General features: G+C 42.1%; 1 protein-coding gene across 2 annotated transcripts in view; it reads right to left on the bottom strand.

The window, feature by feature from the left end:
• PMS1 (PMS1 homolog 1, mismatch repair system component) overlaps positions 1-27,550 on the bottom strand; it is a 131,234-nt gene that overhangs the window by 27,836 nt on the left and 75,848 nt on the right. For both annotated transcript variants that reach the window (XM_033946607.1, XM_033946608.1), the window contains exons 7-9: positions 24,503-24,625; positions 23,003-23,146; positions 10,609-11,528 (exon numbers count right to left, since the gene is read on the bottom strand). In XM_033946607.1, coding sequence (XP_033802498.1) covers positions 10,609-11,528; positions 23,003-23,146; positions 24,503-24,625 — 1,187 coding nt within the window. The remainder of the gene's footprint in view (positions 1-10,608; positions 11,529-23,002; positions 23,147-24,502; positions 24,626-27,550) is intronic.

The raw sequence follows: 27,550 nt of genomic DNA, 5'->3' as shown, positions 1-27,550 counted from the left end.
CAATTTATCATATATACATTTTGATGGGAACACACCATGAGATATTTTGTACATTTATTTTTAAACTGCTTTTTAAAAAATTTTGTATTCAATGATATACAGGTAAGGTGGAAAATAAGAGTAAAAGTATCAGAAACTGTAATTAATTATAATATGCTAACATTCGCATATGTTACTAATACTTGGTTTATTCAAAAAGTCAACTTAAATGGTTCCTTGGGATTAGTAGTAAATCATAGCAAAGGAAATATGAAGTAACTGTTAAGATGAAAACCATCTGCTACTCATATATTGTGGTTTGTGGATTAATTCATTTAACAATGTATTAAGTTAGTATAATAAAAAAAAAGATATAATCCTATTTGTTTTATTTCTTTTACCTATAAAAGTGGACTAACATGCTGCTCCATCATTTTATTTAAAAAAATGTAATTTTAACTTTGACCTAATCAGCTGGGCCATATTGTATAGGAATCATTACTAATGATCCAATTTCCAATCAAAGGTAAATTCACTGAGCAGGTTACTGGAAGATCAAACCACTTCCTTCAAATTTTCCAGGCCCAGTGGACTGCTAACGAAAGTCTATTATGTCAAATAAGGGGTAATTTATTCCCCTCAGTATGTTGTACATACGCCAAGGGATAGGGTTTTGTGATATTTTGTTCTAAACCAATGTTTCTCAACCTGCGGTACACGGGCTGGCCTCCGCCCGGGATCTCTCCCTGCCTCTCCCACCCACTGAAATTGCAGCTGCATCCAATTTCTCCCTGCCTTCCCACCTCCCCCAACACTGATACTGCCACCCAACACCCTCCCCTCCCCAACGCAGACAAAGCAACAGGGACAAGCTAGAGCGAGCAATGACTACACAAGCGACCGACCCACAGGCCTTCCCCCATTAATTCTGACATTGGAGAGGACATTTCGGGCCAGCCAATTGCTGCATGGCTGGACTGGAACTTCCTCTCCGACGTCAGAATTGACATCTGGGGGAAGGCTTGTGGGCCGTCCACTTCTGCAGTCACTGCATGCGCCTGGCCTGTCCCTGTTGCTGTGTCGGCGTCGGGGGGGGGGGGGGAGTATGTCGGGTGGCAGGGTCGGTGCCGGGGATGGGCGGGGAAGCAGGGAGAAATCGGACGCAGCTGCAGTTTCAGTGGGTGGGAGAGGCAGGGAGAGATCCCGGGTGGCGGTCAGCCTGCATATCCCCAACAGGGGTCCCGCATACTCCCTAGGGTACGCGTACAGCAGGTTGAGAAACATTGGTTTTGAACAAAATATCACAAAATCCTATCCCTTGGTGTATGTACAACATACTGAGGGGAAGAAATTACCCCTTATTATTTGACATAATAGACTTTTGTTAGTAGTCCACTGGGCCTGGAAAATGTGAAGGAAGTGGTTTGATCTTCCAGTAACCTGCTCAGCGACAGGGGGGGAATGGAGTGGGGTGGGGAACAGGGAGAAATTGGCGGCAGTTGCTTCAGGGGAGAGGGTGGGGCAGGCAGGGAGAGAGAGAGAGAGGAAGAAAAAGATTAAAGTTGGGTAGGGAATGGAGAGTGTTGGGTGGCAGGCATGGAGAGAGGAAGAAAAAGTTGGAGGGAATGGAGTGTGTTGAGTGGAAGGTAGCAGGCAGAGAGAGAGGAAAAAATAGTTGGGGGAGGGAATGGAGTGTGTTGGGTGGCAGGTAGGAAGAAAAAATTGGACTCATGGAGGGACATAGAGAGATGTTGGTTAGGGAATGGAATGAGGTCTGGAGAAGAGGAAGCAAACAAATATTGGATGCACAGTCAGAAGGAAGTGCAACCAGAGATTCATGAAATCACCAGACTGCAAAGGTAGGAAAATTTATTTTATTTTCAATTTAGTGATCAAAATGTGTCAGTTTTGAGAATTTATATCTGCTGTCTTATGTTTTGCACTATATTTGTCTATTTTTCTATAGTTGTTACTGAGGTGGCATTCCATATTTTTTTAAATTATTTTTATTCATTTGTTACAATTTATAAATATAACACACTCAAGAAAATCAACCAATGTCTTTTTTTTTTTTCTTTTTTTTTTTTTTTTTTTTTTTACCAATGTCTTTATAAACATTTATAGAAGAAAATAAAATTCTTAAAGATATAGCCCATATTATCTGGCTTACAGTGCCTTCCTAAAAGCAACATAAATTTAGTAAAAGAGAAAAAAAACCCAGTTTAAACAGGCTCGATCCTCCCAGTGAGGGGCAAGGGAAGAGCCAGGGAGGATCGTATCCAGAGGACAAACGACTGGCTGCACGGATGGTACAGGGAGATGAACTTTGGATTCCTGAACCAGAGAGGCGCTGCAAGGACTACAGGGACCAGACGGGCTCCACCTGACCAGAAGGGGTAAGAACGTCTTTGGACACCGACTAGCCCGCCTACTTTGTAGGGCTTTAAACTAGGTAAGTTTGGGGCGGGTACATGCTCACGTACTGGCGTAAGTAACTAACCAACCAAACTAGGTAAGTTGGGGTGGGTACACACTCACGTACTGGCGTAAGTAACCAACCAGGTGAGATAAGTTGCCAATCCATTTCTGAGTCCGAGGTAAGTACACACTACATTTCTGAGACTGAGGTAAGTAAACACTTTGCAAACAGTACTATAGGAGTCCAATTAGCCCAAGCAGGAATATCTCCACAGAGACAAAGCAAACACAAGGTATGGAGGGCAATGTATGTTAATGCCCACAGTTTGGGCAATAAGATTCTGGAATTAGAGACAGAAATGAGGAACGCTGACTTAGATGTGGTGGCGATATCCGAGACCTGGTTTAAGGACTCCCATGGGTGCGAGACAGAGAGGGCAAAATGGGAGGAGGGGTAGCACTATACACTAAAGATGACATTAAAGTTACCAAAATCGCATTTGTCAAGTACACCGGGGAATCCCTCTGAGTGAATTTGGCTAGGGGGAAGGACAAATGCCTGTATCTTGGCATAGTATACAGACCTCCAAGACAACAGGATGACATGGATATAGAATTAGTCGAAGACATAGAGAATATCACTTTGCGTGGAGACACAGTATTATTAGGAGATTTCAATATGCCTGATGTGGATTGGAACAAACTTTCCACTACAACCAGCAGCAGCAGAAAGCTATTAGCTTCTATTAAGGGAGCAAGACTCAGACAAATGGTATTAGAGCCCACTAGGGATCAGGCGATACTAGATCTGATACTCACCAACGGAGAAAGTGTCACAGAGGTCTCGGTAGGTGATTCGTTGGCCTCCAGTGACCACAACATGATATGGTTCAACCTCAGGAAAGGTTTCACTAAATCAAACACATCAACCAAGGTCCTCAACTTCAAGGGCACTAACTTCAAAAGCATGGGAGATTTCGTCCATTAGGCGCTGCAAAATCAAGCCGAAACAGATAATGTAGAGGTAATGTGGTCAACTCTGAAATCTACCATACACGAAGCAACCAACCGCTATGTAAAATCAGTAAGTAAACGGAGAAGAAACAATAAACCACAGTGGTTCTCTGCGAAGATCTCAGACCTCATAAAAAAGAAGAAAAGAGCATTCATCTCCTACAAACAATCAGGGAAGCAAGAATCAAAGGAGGACTATATGGCCAAGTCAAAAGCAGTCAAAACAGCAGTCAGAGAGGCCAAACTCCGAATGGAGGAGAATCTAGCGAAGAACATCAAGAAGGGCAATAAATCCTTCTTCAGGTATATTAGTGACAGTAAATGAAAAACAGATGCGATAGTACGCCTCAGGAAACCCAACGGGAACTATGCAGAATCAGACTCCAATAAAGCCAAACTTCTAAATGAATACTTCTGCTCAGTCTTCACTTGTGAGGCTCCGGGATGCGGCCCTCAGCTGCAGACAAGGGAGAGCTCGGAAGACCCATTTCGAAATTTCGAATTTACACCCAGCAGTGTCTATTATGAGCTATAAAGACTCAAGGCGAACAAAGCTATGGGACCAGACAAACTACACCCCAGGATGCTTAGGGAGTTGAGTGACGTCCTGGCGGAACCATTATTCGCGCTCTTCAATCTTTCCCTAAGTACAGGAAGAGTCCCGTTGGACTGGAAAACGGCTAACGTCATGCCACTCCACAAAAAGGGATGTAGGATGGAGGCTGCGAATTACAGACCGGTGAATCTCACATCGATAGTAAGTAAACTTATGAAACACTAATCAAATGCCAATTAGATATGATCCTGAACGAGGAGAATCTATGAGACCCCCATCAACATGGATTTACAAAGAGAAGGTCCTGCCAATCCAATCTGATCAGCTTCTTTGACTGGGTAACAAGAAAGCTGGATATAGGGGAGTCCCTGGACGTCGTGTACTTGGACTTCAGCAAAGTGTTTGATAGCGTCCCACACCGCAGGTTATTGAGCAAGATGAATTCGATGGGATTAGGTGAAACATTAACTGCATGGGTTAAGGACTAGCTTAGAGGTAGACTTCAGAGGGTAGTGGTAAACGGTACCCTCTCCGATACGACGGAGGTGATCAGCGGAGTGCAGCAGGGCTCGGTCTTGGGCCCGATTCTATGTAACATCTTCGTAGGAGACTTGGCTAAGAGGCTTCAGGGTAAAATTACATTATTCACCGATGACGCCAAACTATGCAACATAGTAAGCAAAAGCACTATAGACAAAAGCACAGTGCCCGACAAAAGCTCAATGCCCGACAGTATGATGCAAGACCTACTCCTACTGGAGCATTGGTCAAAGACTTGGCAACTAAGTTTCAGTGCACCTAGGCAGCAAAAATCCATGCAGGACTTACACCCTAAATGGCGAGATCCTGGCAAGGACTGTAGCTGAACGAGCCTTGGGAGTGATCATTAGCGAAGACATGAAGACTGCCAATCAAGTGGAGAAAGCTTCATCCAAGGCTAGACAAATCATGGGTTGTATCCGTAGAAGTTTCATCAGCCGTAAGCCCAAGGTCATAATGCCATTGTACAGATCCATGGTGAGACCCCATCTGGAATACTGTGTACAATTCTGGAGGCCACATTAGCAAAAGGATGTGCAGAGAGTTGAGTCAGTTCAGCGAATGGCCACTAGGATGGTCTCAGAACTCAAGGATCTCCCATATGAGGAACGGCTGGGTAAGTTGCAGCTATACTCACTCGAGGAACGCAGAGAGAGGGGAGACATGATCGAGACGTTCAAATATATCACGGGCCGTATCGAGGTGGAAGAAGACATCTTCTTTCTTAAAGGATCCATGGCAACAAGAGGGCATACGTTGAAAATCAGGGGTGGGAAATTTCATGGCGACACCAGAAAATATTTCTTCACCGAAAGGGTGGTTGACCGCTGGAATAATCTTCCACTACAGGTAATCGAGGCTAGCAGCATGCCAGATTTTAAGAAAAGATGGGATTGGCATGTGGGATCTCTTCATGGAGGAAGTTAGGGGGTGGGTCACTAGTGTGGGCAGACTAGATGGGCCATGGCCCTTTTCTGTCATCATTTTCTATGTTTCTAATGTGGCTTCTATTTCTATTCTTTCCTTCAAAAATCCTCCCTAGTTACAAATAACCAAATAAGTCTAAGTTAATGTTTGAACCGGTTTATCTTTTAGAAAACCTTCTAACTGAACTGGATCTAAAAAGACAAACTTATCACTTGCATATGAAATTAGGCATTTACAAGGAAATTTTAAGAAGAAGGTTGCACCCACAGCCAAGGCCTTAGTGCCAAGAACTGCTTCCTCTTCAATTGAGTCTGCTTAGAGACATCAGGAAATATGGGAATTCTTTGTCCACAGAACAGAGCCTGTTTTTTGGTAAAATATAGTTTCAAAATAGCTTGTTTCTCTAGTTCTATCTTAAAGACTACCAATAGTTTAGCACATTTTGTTATTGTGTCTTTAGATGATTCTAGGAACTGGGAGAGATCTAAACTATCTGGAGAAACTAATTTATCAATTTCCCCATCCACTCCCTCCTCCCTAGTAGCCCTCGGAACATAATAGAGGTTATCAGGTTGAAAATTATCCACTTCAGAATATTGCAAAATCTCCCTCAAATACATTCTTACCAGCTCAAAAGGAGAAAGGAAATGCGTTATTGGGAAATTTAGGAAATGAAGATTCCTGACTCTAATATGATTCTCCATTTTTTCCATTTTTGCATGAAAGAATACACTCTCTTTAATATTTGACAGAGCTGTGTTTTGTAAATTACCCACAATCTTATCCAACTTATCCAATTTACCTCCTAGCTCTACTATTTGATTATCAAGTTTCAAGTTTATTAGGTTTTTATATACAATCTATCAAGGTTATCTAAGTGGTTTTACAATCAGGTACTCAAGCATTTTCCCTATCTGTCCCGGAGGGCTCACAATCTATCTAATGTACCTGGGGCTATGGAGGACTGAGGACATGCTCATTCATTTTAAGTGTTATATCTGTGGAAAATTGACACAATTTCAAAAACGTGCTTTGAAGAGAAGACTCAATTCTATTAACAGTTAGCCAAATATCATTTAAAGTAATAACTTTGTCCTTTGGAAGAACCTCAGAATTAGGCTCCTTAACCATCTGGACAGGAGTCAATCCTTTAGTCTTCACTTCACTTATTTGCTTAGCCATGCTAAGTCCAGATACATTAAACAATTGTAAGGAGGGAGATACTTCCTCAACATTGGGGGATGTATCTACACTTCCAACAGTATTTAACGGCTGGAGAGGTGGTGAAGGACCTCCAGAGGAAAGGGAAGTTGACTGGATACTTAAAGCTACTTGCTCTTCTGTCCCGGGTAGAGATGAAGCTGAAAGATAACGGTCGATAGGACCCGAACTTAAGGTTTGAAGATGAGGTTTTGCTTTTCTCTTACCCATGGTAGAAAGAGTAAGTCTCAGTCCTCTTCCAGATCCTCATGGGCTCCGAAGGGGCGTGTCCTGCCCCTTTGGCCACTCCCCTTCGGACACGCGACCATGGGCTGCGTACCACGGCTGCCTCTGATCTTTTATTGGGTCCGGAAAGACTCCTTCCTTCAGTCTGAAGCTGGGTGGCTGCGGGAGCTGCCTGAAGAGCTGGAACAGTTCAGTGCTGGTAGCGGTACTGAAAGCTCCCTCATCGCGGCTGCCTATGATTTTTTATCGAGTCCGGAAGCTGGGTGGCTGCCTGAAGAGCTGGAATAGTTCAGTGCTTCTTGCGGCCTGCATATTTTAAAGTAATCTGTCTTGACCGCTTTGAAAACCCCCAAATATAAATGATAACATTTTCTGTGCATACAGTGTGCTTTGTAACATAGTAGATGATGGCAGATAAAGAGCCAAATGGTCCATCCAGTTTGCCCAACCTGATTCAATTTAAATTTTTAAAATTTTATCTCTTAGCTATTTCTGGGCAAGAATCCAAAGCTCTACCCGGTACTATGCTTGGGTTCCAACTGCCGAAATCTCCGTTAAAACCTACTCCATCCCATCTAAACCCTCCCAGCCATTGAAGCCCTCTCCAGCCCATCCTCCCTCAAACGGCCATATACAGACACAAACCGTGCAAGTCTGCCCAGTACTGGCCTTAGTTCAATATTTAATATTATTTTCTGATTCTAGATCCTCTGTGTTCATCCCACCCTTCTTTGAACTCAGTCACCGTTTTCCTCTCCACCACCTCTCTTGGGAGCGCATTCCAGGCATCCATCACCCTCTCCGTAAAGTAGAATTTCCTAACATTGCTCTTGAATCTACCACCCCTCAACCTCAAATTATGTCCTCTGGTTTTACCATTTTCCTTTCTCTGAAAAATATTTTGTTCTACGTTAATACCCTTTAAGTATTTGAACGTCTGAATCATATCTCCCCTGTCCCTCCTTTCCTCTAGGGTATACATGTTCAGGGCTTCCAGTCTCTCCTCATACATCTTCTGGTGCAAGCCTCCTATCATTTTCATCGCCCACCTCCAGACCACTTCAAGTCTTCTTACGTCCTTCGCCAGATACGGTCTCCAAAACTGAACACAATACTCCAAGTGGGGCCTTACCAATGACCTGTACAGGGGCATCAACACCTTCTTCCTTCTACTGGCTACGCCTCTCTTTATACAGCCCAGCATCCTTCTGGCAGCAGCCACTGCCTTGTCACACTGTTTTTTCGCCTTTAGATCTTCGGACACTATCACCCCAAGGTCCCTCTCCCCGTCCGTGCATATCAGTTTCTCACTTCCCAGCATATACGGTTCCTTCCGATTAATAATCCCCAAATGCATTACTCTGCATTTCTTTGCATTGAATTTTAGTTGCCAGGCATTAGACCATTCCTCTAACTTTTGCAGATCCTTTTTCATGTTTTCCACTCCCTCTTCGGTGTCTACTCTGTTACAAATCTCAGTATCATCTGCAAAAAGGCACACTTTTCCTTCTAACCCTTCAGCAATGTCACTCACAAACATATTGAACAGGATCGGCCCTAGCACCGAACCCTGAGGGACTCCACTACTCACCTTTCCTTTCTCCGAGCGACTTCAATTAACCACCACCTTCTGGCGTCTATCCGATAGCCAGTTTCTAACCCAGTTCACCACTTTGGGTCCTAACTTCAGCCCTTCAAGTTTGTTCAACAGCCTCCTATGAGGAACCGTATCAAAGGCTTTGCTGAAATCTAAGTAAATTACGTCTAGCATATGTCCTCGATCCAGCTCTCTGGTCACCCAATCAAAAAATTCAATCAGGTTCATTTGGCATGATTTGTTTTTTTAATTTTGTGGTTACCATTATGTATTAATAAGATTATATTGTGTATATATGAAAAATGGAAGGAAGAAATTGCATTACAATTAGTACTATTATTATGGGGGTGAAGTCAGGGGTAGAGTTTGGGCACTCAGTTGCGACGTCACACCCTCAGCTGGACACCACGTAGCTAACACTATAACTGATTATATTTTTCCTGCCAGCGATTGGTCAGTAGACCCATTGTGTCACCTCGGCGGATCTTGCTTAGATGTTTGATGATTCTAATTTTAATAGGTCTGATGGTGTGGCCAATGTAGAACAAATGGCAGGGACAGGCAATCAAATACACCGCTCCTCAGTATTGCAATACGTACGCATTCTCAAATGATGAACCTTATCCGCCAGCAGGAAAAATCTCATCAGCTTGAGGACTTGCAGTTTGTGATTTTGGAAGCCCCTCAGTTGTCCCGTGATGGAAACTGGCAAGCTAATTTATGGAAAAGGGAACAGATCTGGATCTTCCACTGGCAGATAGTGGTCCCTCACGGGTTAAACCCCGAGGTAGAATGGTGGACGTTCCTTCGACGGTAACTGACAGCTGTAGAGTTAGATATATGGTGTCTAGCTAAGGGGTTGACATCACAACACCAGAAGAGGAATTCATATTAGAAGACTGAGAGGTATCCACCGGCAGCATCAAGTGTTTGTATCAGTTGTTCATGTTTCATCAGTTTGTCATTTATTTTTTGTTGTTTTTGTTTTAGTAACTTCAACATACGATCCGGGGAGAGTCCACTGAGGGTGTCCTCTGAAGCAGCCCTTTCGAGCGAAACGCATCAGAACGCGCTTGAGTTTTACATCTCCACTCACTGGTGGTGTTTTTGAAGCTAAGTCAATATACATTTTAAATTTTGGCACTTTATTCACATTTGATCTTTATCCCTTTTTTTTAGTTCAATTATATTCATCACCCTTAAAAGACTTTTCAGCAGTGCTATGAAAGACTAAGGAGACCGAATTTAGGGGCTTGTCCCTGGTTTGTAGTTCTTCTACCTTGTTTAAGGTTCTGAGCATTTGCAAGAGTCATATAAGTTGTAGGGTACCCTTATTTTGTTTAACACTTTTTTGTTTTAGTTATCATTCCTTTGGAGTTGGAATTTGTGATATTTTCCCTACTTCCCTGAGGGTTTGGATATCCTACTTTTAGCCATCAATAACACATCTATTTGGAAGAAATGAAGAAAAATATTCTATGAAGGAAATTCTATGAAAATATTCTATGAAGAAAAATAGGTGCCTACTTTTCTTTATAGAATATTTTAGGCACAACTACTTATTTCAGTCATAAAGCAGGTGTAAATATTCACATCTGGACCTATTCTATAATTTAGAAGCATAACTCACAGACTAATCATGCGTATACCTACTCTCAAACTATGCGCCATAGCATTTAGGTTTAATTTTAAAGAGTAACACATTGCTGGAATACTGGCATGTATAATGCATATTTCCACACACATACAAGTATATGACAGTAATTTAGTCAATTATGTGCAATCTTTGAAGCATCCTTATAGGTTTATTCTCTATTGAGCTACTGCAATCATATACTAACATCATGAGCTAATTCCCACAATAATTGCTTAACACATTTTAGTAAGTTATATAAATGGAAACCAGTGTAGAAAATGTGCATGAGTTTTATTAAATCCAAAAATAGTACAACTTTGTAAACATAAACCCAATGATTAGCAATAATTTATAGCTAGTATGTTGTATGGAAGCCATAATACTCTTTGAAACTATATTTTCTAAATAATTAGGGTTCATCTTTTTTCCCATGCACCCACTGCAAGACTGGAAATTACAAAGCTTACAGATCAGTTCTGAGATCTGCATACTTACTTTCTTTTTTCCTCTTCACTCAGCTTTATCCACAAATTTTCAGCTTCTGCAGCAATGTTCTCCAGACTGGCCTTTGGGTTGTCTGCTAAGATTCTAGAGCGATATTCTTGCATAAAAAGAGTATTTGCAGATTTAGGTTTTCTGATTACATGGTTACTGATTAAATTATAGGCTGTAATCTGTCCAAATTTTTCATTGATCACATTTGAAGTTTTGGGATTTTTGCTGCAGTAATTTTGAGTTGAATTTAATGGCTGGCTCTTATCACTTTCATTATGGCACATGTCTCTGTCGATTGAAGGCATCAGAATCTTAACAGGTTCCAGGTTCTTACCTTCTGAATTTTTGAACACATTTCCCCTGCTCCAGTTATCTGCACAGATTTCAGAAATGTCCTTGGGGATTGTTCTTTCCTTAAGTCTTTCTGCCTCATTAATCTGCTTGGCTCCCAGGGGAGACCCTTGGTCACGATGAGGCTGCATATCCATAAGAGAAGCATCATCCATAGTAAAAGTTACCTTATAATCGCTTTGGCTGTCCCCACCTGATGAAAAATTATTGATGGATCCAGCCTGAAATATATCACTCCTCATTTTCTCAATGCCAGAAACTTCATTTTTGTCAAACAGACCAGGAGGATTATCATTACAATGTACTTGATTCCTTAAGCAGATCTCCTTGTTTTTTCCATGCTCAACATTTTGCATGTCATTACTGACTGAAAAGAATGAAGTATGAGTCTTCAGCTCATCATTTCCAGATGGGATGGCTTCATTAACCAGCACATCTGTTAGTCCTGTTTTATTAACATACATGTCTGGTGAGGACACATCTGTATTATTATTTTCCACGGGAAGTATACCAGGGAGGTTTCCATACAGCGACATCAACACATTTTCAACAGCACGTAAGACAGATTCCTGAAAAGTAAAGACATAAGTAGTTTAAGAAACTACTTAGACAAGCATCTTAAGAAAACTTGAGCAGCAAAGTGCCTCCTAGAGATGATCCATAAAAATTAAATGTCTTTCCACTATCACAATTTTCTTTTTGTATTTCTTTGCATTAGTTTTTTTTACTTTCAGAGTATTAGACTCTTTCTGGCCAGTTCTTGTAAAGTTTAGTGCTGCTAAACAATTTTGCCAGGTAAGTCTAGAAATAAAAGGCAGCAAGCAACCAGCATATATTCTTTCTATTTGATTAATCTCATACTTTTTTGACTACCTTTTACGAATTAAACATGGCTACTGTAATCCAACCAATAACCAACCAACTTATATGCAGAGAAAGTAAGCTGAAAATCTGTGGATAAAGCTGGAGAAAAGAAAGTGTTGTTACTCACTTGTTGTAGGTGTTCCCTGGGAACATTAGTACCCATATTTTCACTTGGGTGATGTCACTCAACAGAGCTTCAGTATGGAGATGCTCTTCAGTATTTTTTTTATTGTAGAAGCTTTGGGCAGTGTCCAATGAGCATGTGAGGGACCAAGGCAGTCTTAATACAATAGTAACTAGGGGAGGTAGGAGGGTATGTGAAAATATGCATCCTGCTGTTCTTGGAGAACATCTGCTACAGGTGAGTAACTTCACTTTTTTCAAGTACAAGCAAGACAGACTATACCCGCATATGGGACTCACTAGCTACTAGGTGGTTCAAAATAAAAACAAATTTTAATGGGGTTTTTTTTTTGAAGAAATGACATAGCCTGTAACAGGCAAAAGACATGATTTTTTTTTTTTTTACAGCCTGAATAGAAATAAAAAAGGGCCTGGAGGGGGGATGATTTGGATTCTAAACCCAAAATAAATGCTGAAGGACTGTCTTACTAAACCATGTTACAAATTTGCAAATCTCCTCTAAGGAGGCTGATCAGAGATGAGCTATCAATGCAACCACGGCTCTAACTTTGTGAGCCATGACATGATCCTCCAGAGTCAATCCAGCCTGGGCACAAGTTAAGGAGATGTAATCAGCTAGCCAATTGGTTAGTTTATGGTTATGTTTATTAAAAACTTTATATAACATATAACAGCCTAAAAAGGATCCAAGCGGTTTACAATATATAGTTCACATTCATTAAGAAAAGAACTCCATTTAAAAATAGGAAAGGAAAGAATAAGAGCAAAAGTTATTTATTTATGTATGGGGGTTTTTGGGATTTTTTTTTTTACTGATGGCAGCCCCTATCCTATTAGAGTCAAAAGAAACAAACAACTGGGAGCTCGCTGACTCTGTACGGGGGAAGTGACTGCCATCAAAACCAAAACCTGCCAGGTCAGACATTTCATATAGCAAAAATCAAGCAGCTCAAAGGAGCATTGATCAACTGGGTGAGGACAACAGGGTCTTTTATAAACAGCATGAACAGAAGTCAGGCAGCTGTAGATTAGAGATGCTTCAGTGGCTTCCCAAGCAAGCTCATTATTACAGAATTACAAGAATCCAGTTTAGAGGTCAAAATGGAAGATTAGGTTCTTACCTTTGATAATCTTCTTTATGTTAATCCATGGAGGAGTTTGTACAATAGGTGTTCAATCTGTACCCGTGAATCGGGTCTTGCAGAAAGCCACACACATTGTTTTCGGTTCCTCCCATACTCCTTCCCTATAATTGAGTCCAAAAACAATTGAACATCTCCGGAAGAAGGCATACACAGAAGGTGACATGGGGAACTTCCCCGCCATCATAACACTATTCTATTCTGCTCTGCAACATATAAGAGAACAATTAATAAAGAGGAAACATGAAAAACATGCACGAACATGGCAACAATAAGAACAAAAACCCCCAACAACAACAGAGAAACACTTTTATGAAATATCACACTCAATCAACAAAAGTAGAGATGAAGGAGATGCTTCAACTGGGACTTTATTGCACTAAAACAAACATCAGACTCAACACCTCCTGTGTTTCAGCACCTTAGTGCCTTCCTAGGGTCAAACTATTAAAATATTCTGTTGTTTGGAGAATGACACTTCATATAATAGAGTATACCAAAAAAGCCCAAACACCGCAATATCAATCCACAGTCAGTTAAATAATGAAATGAGTCAAGAAAGTCTTATGTCCAAATAAATCAAGCTAACAGGAACATAAGAATAACCTTACTGGGTCAGCCCAATGGTCCATCAAGCCCAGTAGCCCATTCTCATAGTGGCCAATCCATGCCACTAGTACCTGGCCAAAACTCCCAAGTCTGATGTTTGTTTTAATGCAATAAAGCCCCAGTTGATGCATCTTTCATGTCTACATTTGTTGAGTGAAAGCAATAAGAACCAAACTGCTGTATGCAGAATGATTCCCCACAGGGCCCGCCAGCTGATTGGAAGATACTTAGGCCTGAAAAGGAGAAACATCCGAGGCAGAAAATGCAGGCAATACAGAAAGAAATCAGAATAGACAGAGGACAGGCTGTACAAACTCCTCCATGGATTAACAGAAAGGAGATTACCAAAGGTAAAAATCTAATTTTCCATTTTGTTACATCCACTCTGGAGTCTGTAAGATATGTGATGTACCAAAGCAATGGCAATATCTAGAGTGGGACAGAAGAGCCTGACTATAAAACTGAGGCTCCAAAAGCAGTTTCAGACTAAGCTGCCACATCCACTCTATAAAACCTCGTGACGGTATGAAGGGAAGACCAAACAGCTGCTCTACAAATCTCATCCAGAAGAACTGCTTGAGACTCTGCCCACAAAGCTGCGACATCCCTGCTTGAGTGAATTTAGAGAAACTGGTAGCTGCTTACCACAGGAGATATAAATCGAAGAAATGGCCATACGGATCCATCTAACAATAGAGGCCTTGGACACCGGTCTACCCCGTCTGGATTGACTAGTCAGGACAAACAGATGGTCAGAAAAACAGAATTCATTGGTCCTTTCTAAGTAGTGAAGTAAGACCCTCTGCACATCTAGTCTCCATAAGATCTTATCCTTCTGCTCCGACACTGTGGGATGAAAGGCAGGCAGACAAACTTCCTGGTTGACATGGAAATCTGAAACCACTTTTGGAAGAAAGGAAGGAATTGTACAGAGGGAAGCCCCTGTCTCTCTGATCTGGAGAAAGGGATCTCTACAAGAGAGAGCTTGTAGATCAGAAATACACCTTGCTGAAAACAATCGTCATGAGGAACACTGTCTTGACTGTGAGGTCCAGAAGGGATGCATCCTTAAGCAGCTCAAAACAAGCTTCAGCAAGCCCCTTCAGCATAACATTTAGATTCCATGTAGGAAAGGGTTGTCGCAGGGGCGGCTGCAAGCGAAGTGCCTCCCTGAGAAATCTGGTCACATCTCGATGAGCTGTAAGCGAACTGGAATCGCTGAGCACTCTAAAACAGGAAAGGCCTGCCATCTGTACCTTGAGGGAAACCACAGCCAGGCCTTTTTAGACCGGCCTGCAGTAAGGCTAAGACCACTGGAATGGGAGTGTGCAACGGCTCCACCTGGTCTCTGGCACACCACTGCTGAAAACCTTCCAAGCTTTGGTATAAGCCGCCATAGTAGATGGGTTTCTTGGACCTGAAAAGAGTGGCAATGACAATGCCAGAGTAACCTCTTTGAATCAAGGCCTTGCACTCAAGAGCCATGAAGTAAGACCAAAGCACTAGGGGTTCTCCATAGGAACCAGTCCCTGACTGAGAAGGTCACAATGAAGAGGGAGCTTGAGGCTCTTGTCCTGTTGAAAATGGATGTGAACTGCATGCTACAGATGGCAAAGCCAATCTGGGGCCATAGGATCACCAGGCCTAGATGAGTTATGATCCTGCGGATGACTTGACCCACCATGGGACAAGGCAGAAAGATGTAAAGGAGTTCTCGAATTGGCCAGGGCTGAACTAACGCATCTAGACCTAAGCTTCTTGGCTCTGATCTTCAACTGAAGAACCACTTGACTTTTGAGCTCCTGGCTGAAGCCATCAAGCCTAATTGTTGGTCCACCCCAATGATACACAATGAGATGGAACACCCACTGTGAGAGACCACTCTCCCGAGTCGAGGGCTTGGTGACTGAGCAAATCTGTTTGCACATTTTCTACTCTGGCAAGATGTACCACAGAGAGAGCCTGAAGTCTGCCAACCAAGTGGAGAAAGCTTCATCCAAGGCTAGACAAATGATGGCCAAATGATGGGTTGTATCCGAAGAAGTTTTGTCAACCGGAAGACCGAAGTTATAATGCCGTTGTACAGATCCTTGGTGAGACCTCATCTGGAATATTGTGTACAATTCTGGAGACCGCATTATCAAAAAGTTGTGCCGAGAAAGGAGTCAGTTCAGCGAATGGCCACCAGGATGGTCTCAGGACTCAAGGATCTCCCATATGAGGAAAGGCTGGTAAGTTGCCGCTATACTCACTCGAGGAGCGTAGAGAGAGGGGAGATATGATTGAGACGTACAAATATCTCACGGGCCGTATTGAGAAGATATCTTTTTTCTTAAAGGACCTACGGCGACAAGAGGACATCCATTGAAACTCAAGGGTGGGAGATTTCATGGTGACACCAGGAACTACTTCTTCACCGAGAGGGTGGTTGATCATTGGAATAGTCTTCCACTGCAGGTAATTCAGGCCAGCAGCACGCTGGTGTCAGCCTAGCTATCGCTACCATTCAGCATTTTTAGTTGGCATTACTTATGTCAGCGAGGCCTATGGGAAAATTATATCAATCTGACTCTGGCATGGGAATGCAGATAGACCCTGAGGACAGGGAAACTGTTTTAAGTATCCCTGATATGTTTTAAGTTGCCCTGATTGAATCATGACTAGCTAAAAGGTATTAATGTCTGATTAAGAGGGTGCTTAGGACAATGGGTCCAAGTGCACAGATCAAGCCAGAGACTTAATCCCATCTTCCATGCTTGCAAGTATCACACCCTCCTTTGTCAATTAAATTGACCATTGTCTCAAACAGTTTGCAAGTTCTAAACAGAAAGATACTGGGAGATACAATAATTTTCTTTATTCAGAATAAGATTCCAAGGTATAAAAGCCTGCTCTCTGCTCTATCAATGGATCTCTCTTTCTATTTAGCTATCTCTTGGCTCTTGGCTTGGCACTCTGGTTCTGTCTTGGCTCTCCCTCTCTCTCTCTGTCTATCCTTCCCTTTATCTATGGAACACGAAGCTTAGACTATCCCCCTTTTCTCTCTCTCTGGCTCTTCCTAGAACTGCAAGCTTCTATGTCTCTCTTTGTTTCTAGACTATGTAAAGCAGGGAAACTGCTTTGCTCTCTATTTAATTGTAATGCTTAATTGTAATGATTATAAATATTGCTTTTCTGTAAATCTATTTCTATAATATATTCTTTATGCAATCGCCTTCTTTATTCTACTTCCTGGTGAGTCTTCAGTGAGGGAACTGAATCTGGGACCAGCGTTGGTCAGTACGCCTTTTCACTTAACCCCTACCACCATACATTGGGGGGCCACTAACAAAACTGACAGCTGGACTTCAAGAGAAAATGGGATAAGCATGTGGGATCACTTCAGGGAAGAATTTAGGGGGTGGGCAGACCACACCATACTACTTCAGAAACTAGAAGCCATAGGGATTTCAGGAGGGGTATACAGCTGGTTCCAAGGATTCCTTAAAACAAGAACATACAGAATAAAGACAAAACGATCTTAAATCAGACCCCTGGTCCAACCCCTGCGGAGTAACACAAGGGTCACCACTGTTGCCCATGCTCTTCAACCTCTTCATATCCTCCTTTGGTACCACTCTAGATAACCTTGACATAACATCATTCAGCTACACAGATGACATAACCATACTCCTCCCCTTCGATGCACCAGATCCCATTTCAACAGATAATCTGAAAAAAACACTAGAAGCAGTGGAAAAATGGATGACAGATCACAAATTGAAGCTTTACTCGGACAAAACAAAATTTCTATTGCTTGAAAAGGACAAAACCCCATCCATAACAGAATTAGAAATAAATACCACCAAATACCCTATACAGTCCGCTCTCAAACTCCTAGGAGTAACGATAGATACTGCACAATGCAGGCCCAAATCAACAAGACTACTTAAAAAGCATTTCTAACCATGCGCAATCTACGAAAAATAAGAAAATTCTTCGACAAAGAGCAATATAGGCTCATAGTCCAATCCCTAGTCCTAGGTCTAGTGCACTACTGTAATATCCTTTACCTACCATGCCCCACAAACTTGATAAAACAATTACAGACTGTACAAAATACAGCCCTCAGACTGATCTATTCACTTGGAAAATTTGACCACATCACCAATGCCTACCTAGATTCACACTGGCTACCCATACAAGCATGAATTCAATTCAAATTATACTGTCTATTATTCAAAGCAATAAACGGTACTGCCCCCACCTACCTAAATAATCGCCTAAATCGGAACCTTACAACCAGACAAAGGAGAACTCTGACCCCATTTTCCTACCCCCCATTCAAAGGTACTCGGCACAAGAAGATGTATGACAACCTACTAGCGACGCAGGCAGCAAAACTAGACCCCTCCATCACTAACTTGCTGACAGCAACAAGCGACTTTCAAATCATTTTGAAAATAAATCAAAACCCTGCTTTTCAAAAAAATGTATCCAGTTATCTCAGCTCTCCCCTTGTCCTTCCCCCTCCCTTCGTAAATTCCCCCTCAAATTGCCTACTCTTCTTGCACTTTCTCCTCAAAGACTCAATTATGAAACCAGTCCCCTAAACTGTAATTTCCCTGTAAATGTCCAGTTCTCTTCTGATTTCTACTCTTCTTGTAATTTCTCCTATGTTCGCTACCCATCTTGTAATTTTTCCTCTAAGACTCTTTTATTTAACCAGCCCCCCTAGAGTGTAATTTTCCTGGAAATGTCCAGTTATCTTCTGATGTAATCTGCCTAGAACTGCAAGGTACAGGCGGAATAGAAGTCACTAATGTAATGTAATTGTCAGAAAATACCATTACCACTTGTCCTTCCATGGTGTTTTGTAGAGCTCTCAACGTCAGCCATATGGCTCAAAGCTTTAGAAGGTTGATTAACCAATCCTTTTGAAGGGGAGTCCACGATCCTGGATGGAGTGGATTCTGCAATGAGCTTCCCAGCTGGAAAGAGTGGCGTCGGACATGAGTGTTATGCACTCTTCCTGAATCCAACAGTGTAGGCTGCTCCTCACTGTTACCATCTAGGGGAGTGGCATTTGAAGGGGATGACACTGCAAGGACCACCGAGACAGAACAGACTCTTGTAAAGGCTGCCTGTGCATCCTGGCCCAGTGCACAACCCCCAGGGAGACCACCATGGAACCCAATAGTTGAAGGTAATGTCAGGCAGTGGGGGTCAAAAGTGCTATGGAACGGGAAGAAATACAACCTTTCACCATGTTGAACTGAACTCCCAGATATTCCAATGTCTGAGATGGTGTTAGCTGGCTCTTCTTGAAATTGACAATTCAGCAGCAGAGACACCACTGTTCCCAGTGCCTGTTCATACTTCAGCTGGGATGGAGCCCTGATCAGCCAGTCATCCAGATAAGGATGAACTTGGACCCCCATTCTGCGGAATTGCATTGTTTCTACCTCCATCACTTTGGTGAAAATGTGGGGGGCCACTGCTTCTACCGCCATCACTTTGGTGAAAGTGTGGGGGGCAACTGCCAGCCCAAAAGAAAGGGCTGCAAACTGGAAATGTTGCTGGAGAACATGAAATCTTAGATACTTCCTGTGACCCAGGAATATGAAGATAAGCTTCTGTCAAATCGAGAGATGGTAGAAATTCCTCTGGAGTAACCATTGTGATGACTGTACTGTTTCCTTGCGAAAGTGCAGAATTTTCAGAAATGCATTGGAGAAGTTACATAAGAGACTTGCTGTATGTTTTTAAGTTTACAGCTTGAACTTGGGAGAGCCACCTGCATGATCAGCTAAAATATGGTTAGTTTAGGATGGCTCTGTACTTTGACATGTCATTTGTGGCATGAGCATTAAGACTTCACCAAAGTTCAGTGATGCCCTTTTATATACCATGGCACTGTTGACTGCTATGTTATCCTTATTTCTAGAAAATTTGCCAGTCACCTTTTTTTCTCCCACCCATGCTTTTCTTTAGAAACACCAGGTCTGTTGGATCCTCCTATGAACTTGGCCTATATTATTTGTCTCATGCAACTCATTCAGTCGTCATAAGCACCTTTTCAGGCTGTTGATGCTTTTTCACACAACCATATGCAAGCTATCCTATTGGCTCACCTTTAGTTTTTAGGAACACACAAATTTGAGTGTCCAAGACTTAAAAAAATAAAAAAAAGCCACACCATGCAAGATTCTTGCCATATACAGCATATATATATAAAAGAGAAAGTGAAAACAATTATTTAATGAAATGCATTTAGGGATGCTGTGCTTCTGAGGTACACTATATGTTCAGAAGGTGTTTGATGAAACTTTCATGATACAGAATAGGTCTCCAGTCCTCTGAGCCTTTCTTTGGCATGATAAAGTATAAAGGGAATCTCCCTAAGCCCGATTCTTCTTCAGAGACTGGCTCTACCGCTTGAATGTCCAAGAGCCACTGCAGTGTTGCTTGAACCCTGGATTTTTTCTCTGAATTTCTGATGGGTGTGTGTGTGTATCAAAAGAAGTCTTATCTTGTATCCTTCCCATAGGATGTCCCATTGGTCTGAGGAGATCCATTCCCACTGAAACGCCGACAACCATCCTCCAATGCGAGAGGAGGCGCAGCTGGAGTCCTGGCATCCTTGGAACCTATTGGAGAATGGACCGGTGCAAGAACCCGAAGCCTGCTATGGCACTGTCTTTACCCTTGGGAAGATCTCTGGATGGCGAGCCCATGGCAGACTTGTGGAATCTGCATGAGGGACAAAAAGAACCACGACCACACACACAAACACCCATAGGGGAATGACTAGGCCTGCTGTATGGGAGAAACTTAGGACAGCGGTCTGCTACACTAGCCATGAGGTCATCAAGCTCCTTACCAAAAACATTTGTCCTTTGAAAGACAGCCTGCTCAGTTTTGCTTTAGAGACCGAATCTCCAGTCCAGTGATGGATCCAAAGCATCCTACGATAAGCAACTGCCTAGAATTCTCATGAAGTCATACAAGCCGTCCGCTACATAATCCACTCCCTCCAGCACCATATGCGGGCAGGAGTTCTCCTCTACCAATGGTACCCAACGCAGTCTCGTGTGACAGGCACATGCTGCAAATGCAGCTACTGCTGATGCCTTGATGCCCATAGAAACCACCTCAAAAAGCTCCTTTAAGCCCATGTCCACCCTGCAATTCTGAGAATCTTCAAGCATCGCTCCTCCTTCACTAGGGAGGGCTGTGCACTTGGTGACCTGAGCCACTGCTAACCTTTGGTTGTTCAAACAGCTGTTGAAATTCTGGCGCCCTAGGATAAAGCTGAGACATAGTCTTAGTCAGTTTGAAAGAACTCCCTGGAGTCTCCCACTGTTTTGTGACTATAGCAGTGAGATCTTGTTGTGCAGGAACATTAGAGTGGCTCATGACTATACATTGAGAAGTGGAGGGCTGACCTTCCAACTTCAGTTCTTTCATGGCGCCCAAAATAAAATTGTGAACTGAGACTACCTTAAACAGCCAGTGAATGGAGGGGTAACACTAGGATCAGGGCTCGCCGAGGCTTCCTGCTTAACTGTTCAAGAAATGGAATCAGTGTCATCCAGGGTAGAAGCAGTATCTGATAACAAAATAGGCATAGTATCGTGTGCCAACTAAGGCAATCTGGGTCCTCAGGAACCTGGGCACTGGGGACCTGAGAAGTGACCTCCACTAAAGAAGACAATGGCCCAGAAGCTTGAGGTGAGCCTACTAGCTGTGCTGCATGAGCTGGGTCCGTATGATATGCTCTCCACATGAGCCAGAGAAATTCCATGAGAAAGCCACACTCGGGCCGAAGTTGATCCCTGACGGATCCCAGACAAGGCTTACAAGAGGTCCCCAGACGAGGCGGACTTCACGCCGTCACCAAAAACAGGTACCGGGTGGGATTTTCTGGCTAATTCACAGACTCATGTTGGTTCTCCAGCCCTAGAGGGCCCGCCCCCCTCCTTGTGCATGTCATGGCATGTGGTACATTGATGTTCTTCTGCCGGCAATCCGGCACAATCAACACATGAATTCAGATGATAAGAGGATGAGGAGGCCATTGATTAATTTTTTTTTTACAAAATTGAGAGGTTTTAAGGCAGAAAAAAGAAGTTGAAAAAAGATCGATAAAAATCCAAGATAACTGCCAAAAGCAAAATCGTGCAAAAATGGTCCATGGAAACTATTTGAAAAAATAAAAATGTTGAAATGTTGGAGGTGAGAGACCTGAACCCTACCCTCCAAAATGAATTTTTATTAGAAACCCCCCCCCCCCCCCCTGATTTTCCCCATAAGAAATAATGGGTCTGTACTCAAAATCTCTGCAGTGCCTGCCTGTCAGCTCTATATCTGCAGCTGAAGTGAAGGGAAAGGAATTTCTGCCTCAGGATTTCATCAAACAGTCCAATCTTCAGAATCTTTGGACTGCCAGTCGGACAGACCCCAACCGAAACCTCAACACCCATGGAACCTCAACACGTGATTGGGGACAGGAAAAATGCAGCCTGCAACCCGACACCCCGTGGGCTCTTAGGGTGCAATCAGCCTGCACTTAAGTCTCTGAAAGGTTCAGAAGGCAAGCTTGCTCCTAGAGGAATGGACCCCAAATTCTGAAGTGGCACAAAGCAGGCTGACCCCACAGGTCTACCCGACGCTTGCCCTGTGAAGCTGCAGTCCGTCTCTGCAGAAACTGCTTCCTTTCCCAGGCAGAGACCCCCTGAATAAGGGATCTCAGGGCACCAAAGCCACCAAAAGGTTTGAACTTACCTCAAAATTAAGAAAAATAAGCAAAGCAGATCAGACACACTTCTGCACAGTTCATTTGCAGAAAACAAAATAGTGTGGGAGGCTCTGTGTTCCTCTGCTATATGGGAGGGGCCAAAAACAATGCATGTGGCTTTCTCTAAGACCCATTTCACAGGCACAGATTGAACACCTATCGAACATGCTCTGAAGTGAATGTAACAGAAAAGCATTTGTTACCTTGTTCAAATCTACCAAGGTAAAATAAAGAAATTTTTTATAGTTCCAAGTGTTGACCTTACTACTTGGGACAAATAGAGAGAAAAGTCTGACCCAGAGACTAAGAATTTAAAGGCAATATATTGCAAAATTAGAGAAGTAGCTACCAAATTTCACATAGGGTACACCAGACTTGTATTCCTTCTTTCTGTCCTCTCTAAAAAGATCTATAGTCTTGGGAGTCCTTGAATAGTTCTCATTGCTAAAGGCATCAAAATCCCATGCTCAGACCACATTTAAGAAACAGAGAAAAAGTTGGTTACCTTGTTCTGCATCATGACTTGAGTTTTATCAGGTGTTACATTGACATCCACAGCAGAAGATGGTATAATAATACTGATGAAGAAAATGGGGTAACTTTGGATTGGATCCTTACTGAATGTCAAATTACAGTACAGTCGAATCAGCTACACAGAATTCAAGAAATGAAAATCAGGGAACTTAAAATAATTATTAAATGGAAAAATAAAGAAAATAATGAAACTGCATATTTAAAATACATAATATATTGTTATTTAACTCTTGAGAAAGAAGACTGAAAAGTGCAAACAAGTATACGTGTAGGTTTGGCATCTACTGACCTGGACTTATTAGAAAGGGAGGTACAGCAAGCAAGGTATGGGAAGATCTTGGCACTAAAAAGGTAATTTTTTAAATGACCACATTGATTAAAAGTACTTGGGACCTGGTTTGGCCATTGTTGGAAACAGGATTCGGGGCTTGATGGACCTTCGGTCTATCCCAGTATGGCAATTCTTATGTACATATTTTTTTCACTATACAATCTTTGCTGGAATTTTAAGACTACTCAGAAAAACTGTGCACACATTTATATCTGGCATTTGGTGTCCATCATTGTTTATTTGGGGGTTGGGAAAACAAATAAATGCATACTTTTATAAAATCCAAAATTATGCACCTAAGTGCAGTTCCCACCCCCCGAAAAGCCTTTATTTCCTGCAGATAAAAACATGTGCATACAGGCCCTTATACACCTGCGTATCAGGCTGGAAATTTTAGAAAAGTCAATTTCCACAAACACCACATTGTTTTTACCTGTGGAATGGTTTTAAAAATTATTAATTGAAAGCATTTGTGTTTAGGCAGTGCTGCATAATATTGCAATACAGAAGAACTAGATTTGGCTTCAAGCTTTGTTGTTTGGCTGTGGCTGGGAATACTCCTGAAGAATGACTCTCCCTTGTAGTGCCAAGTGCAAGGAAATTGGGCACCCTAGGTGAACCTTCAGCCTCACATCCCCAACCCACATACATATAAATAATGAGGGCAAATTTTCAAAGTTATTTACCTAGGCAAATGGGCTATGTGAAAATTACCTTTCTTTCTTACAGGTAAAAAGTATGCACTGATAGTTCTTTGAGTCTTTGAGGCTGTCAGGATCTATTTGGCTTTCATTGAGCCTGCCCTTCTTGTAACAAAATAGCAACATCTGTAGGCCAGATTCAAGATGCATGCACATCAATAAGAAACTCAAAGGAAACACAAAGTGCTTTTTGTTTCTTGAACAAGTTGAATACAAAAAAAGAATAAACTGTAATACATTACATTACATTAGGGATTTCTATTCCACCATTACCTTGCGGTTCAAGGCGGCTTACAAAAGATTTATAAAAGGGGGTTTCAATGGGAGCACAATTGTCATTGCTATGGTAGTAAAGAGTAGATCCTTTGTCAATTTTAGAGTTGTTAAGAGTACGTGAAGTTAGGGCTGTTTCAGAACTTTCTTGAAAAGTATATAGTACCTTTAATATATCCTTCTGATACACCAGTCGTTGGTTTATAAAGATAAAACTTCTGCCTGGGCTGGAAAGACTTGTCAACGTATGGTTAGAATCTGGTTTTGGAAGAAATCCACTAAGAAGCACCTATAAACATATACAAATTCAGCATTTATTTAACAATATATCACTTGACTAAAAATGTAAGCAACATTACTATCTATCATCTCTTCTCTTCTTAATAGATATTATTAAAAGACAGTTATTTCCCACTGCTGATGTACATAGGTGAACCTATACTTAAGGCTGGACAGGCATGAGAGCACTAGTTGGAACCTTGCTCCTTCTGCATTTTGAGAGAGAAACTGAAAGCATGGCAGCTTGTTATCCTTCTGGTATTTTCTAACCAATCTTGTACAGCGCTTGACCCTGGAGAACATCTGTGAGCCACTGAACCATTTCTGCGACTGATTACAAGAAAGAGATGAAGCTAAATCCTAAAATCTAGCAGGAGGATAACATAGTACCTAGCAGCAACTAACAGCATCCTTATTAGGATACTATGTGAAAGGCTCCTAGTTTGATTCCAGAGTTATGTCTACGTATCTCTGGTTTGGCTCAGGATAAGCATCTCAAGGAGATGCAAGTCAACATCATCACTCAAAGAAAAACCTAAAGGACAATTCTATAAACGAAAGTAGGCTCCTTATAGAATTACCTCCCTAGTTGCCAGATTCATGATTGCAGGGTTTTGGAAGGAAGCTAGGCTGTCACCGGAGCTTTACTAGAACATGAAATCCTGCACAAAACCCGCAAAAAACTTGCATAAAACAAAAAAGAAAGACCGAGCAGATCAAAGTTGCTCCTACAGGCTCGCTTTCAAAAGAAATAATTGACTGGGGACAGCAGAGAGCTAGGAGAAGGTGCTGAAAGCAGTGCTCAGTATCTCCTGCCTCGTACTCACGGGAGCGGATGCAAGACCCTTGGTTCAGCATATCATCCCTATTGCACTGGAATATTTTGTTAGATCTTTCCATAGTTCTCTAAGTGGCTTCATTATTACACTACCTTGAACATAAGAAGGGAGCAACTGACTCAGCGCTTGCAATAAGTAACTGAAGTGCCAAGGTGGAAAAAAAATTCTTCAATTTGAGTAGGGGTATAATCTGTTCTACCCAAAAGCCAATCCCCTAAGGGCTCCTTTTATCAAGGCGCGCTAAGGGGGTTAGCGCATCGGACATTTCATCACGCGCTAACCCCCATGGCAAGCCTAAAAACTAATGTCTCATCAATGGAGGCATTAGCGACTAGCGCAGCAGATGGTTGAACGCGTGGTATTCCGCGCGTTAACCGCCTACCGCACCTTGATAAAAGGAGCCCTAAGTGGCTCCACAAACAGGCTCTGTTATAACCATCAAGGTCAGGGAGGCCCAGTTCTCCCCTCCTCCATGGCCTCATCATCAATTTAAGTTGCATTTTGGGCTTCCTTCCCCCCCAACACAATTTAGTAATAATTGGTACAATTTTTAAAAAATCTTTTTTTTCAACAACTTTATGGTAGCGTCTGCAAAGCATATAACCATGTAGGAAATTCTACAATTTTGAATAAATGTATTCTTCCATGATGTCCCAAAGGAAGTTCCATCCATCCTATTAAAATCTTACTTGGGTTCGGGCCCTTTATCATAATCTGTGGGCAAGGGTGGGTGTTAATGGTGCACAGTCAGATTTTTTTTCTGATTCAATGAGATACAAAACATCTTCCTTACTTTTTGTCCTTACTCTCGACCCTCTTATTAGGAAAATTCTTGGTAATCCAGAAATTCTTGTGTTACCATGGGGGATCACACTTTCAAAATTGCTGCTTTTGCATATGATCTGTTAATCTATTTTACTCAGCCTAATTTGTCCCTACACACCTTATTGGAGAGTTTTGCTGAATATATGAGTTTTCCGGTTTTAAGCTTAATATGGAGAAGTTGGAAGCTCTCACTACTGATAAAAGCTTGCAATGGCAATGGGGTCCTGATTTTCCATTTTGATGGATTGTGGGACATTTTAAATATCTTGGTATTAACCTCCCTTCAAATCCACATCAATTATCCCAAGTGAATATACCTGCGCTTCTTAGCTGTACTAAACAACAATTTGTCAAATGGCAGTCTTTTCCTTCATCGTTGGGTGGGAGCGTCTCCCTCTTTAGCATGATGCTATTTCCAAAATGATTATATATGTTTCAATTGATTCCCCTCTGGTTGTCCTGTCGGGACTGGCACTGTTTGCAAAGATTGATTTCTACCTTGTGCTGGGTGGGAAAGAAGCTTAAGCTTCGCTTTGATAGGTTGGTGGGACTTCAGACTATATAATTGGGCATAGTTACTCTAGGCAAGTTTGGGATTAGGTGCTTGGGGGTAATAGTTTTACCCCTTTATATTATGAACAAGCGCTTTTTTCTCCTTTACAATTGACCTATTTATTACATGCACCTCGCAATAAATTATTTCCATTGGCCCAGGGTAATTCCTTATCGAGTCCATTGCGAATTGCTTGGTGTTGTCTTATGAAGACCTTAATTTATAATCCTTAATACCACAGATCTCTTACAGATACAAGGCAGTTCTGATTTTGTACCAGGTCTGACTTCTATAGTCCTATACGCACACTGGCTGGGATCCTGGGTGGGGATGGCTTGCTTTTGTTTTTTCCTGCCCTTACTAATACTTTGACGGTGGAACCTGGGGATCTTTACGGTTACCTTCAAATGACACATTATACTGCTGCTCTAAAAGCTGCAGGGCTCTCCTTGGGGTTCAATAAATGATTGCAGACTCTCTTTGAGGAGGAAGAGGGGCTACCTATGTCTGTCTCCCACTTACACAGAATGTTATAGGATATCTTACCTGTTCACTCTTATGAGTGGTTGGTACATAAGTGGAGTGAGGAATTGGAGATGCCCCTATAGGAATCTGACATTAGCCAAGCCATACTGTTTCTACCAAAATTGTCACAGGCTCCTTCTGGTGAAAATGTACTTTTAGAATAATTTCTAGAGCCTACTTCACTCAGGTACAT

This window comes from Geotrypetes seraphini, chromosome 5 (assembly GCF_902459505.1).
Source record: "Geotrypetes seraphini chromosome 5, aGeoSer1.1, whole genome shotgun sequence".
NCBI classification, from domain to species: Eukaryota; Metazoa; Chordata; class Amphibia; order Gymnophiona; family Dermophiidae; genus Geotrypetes; species Geotrypetes seraphini.
Note: the sequence above shows the minus strand (reverse complement) of the source record. Positions and strands in the feature narration are given on the sequence as shown.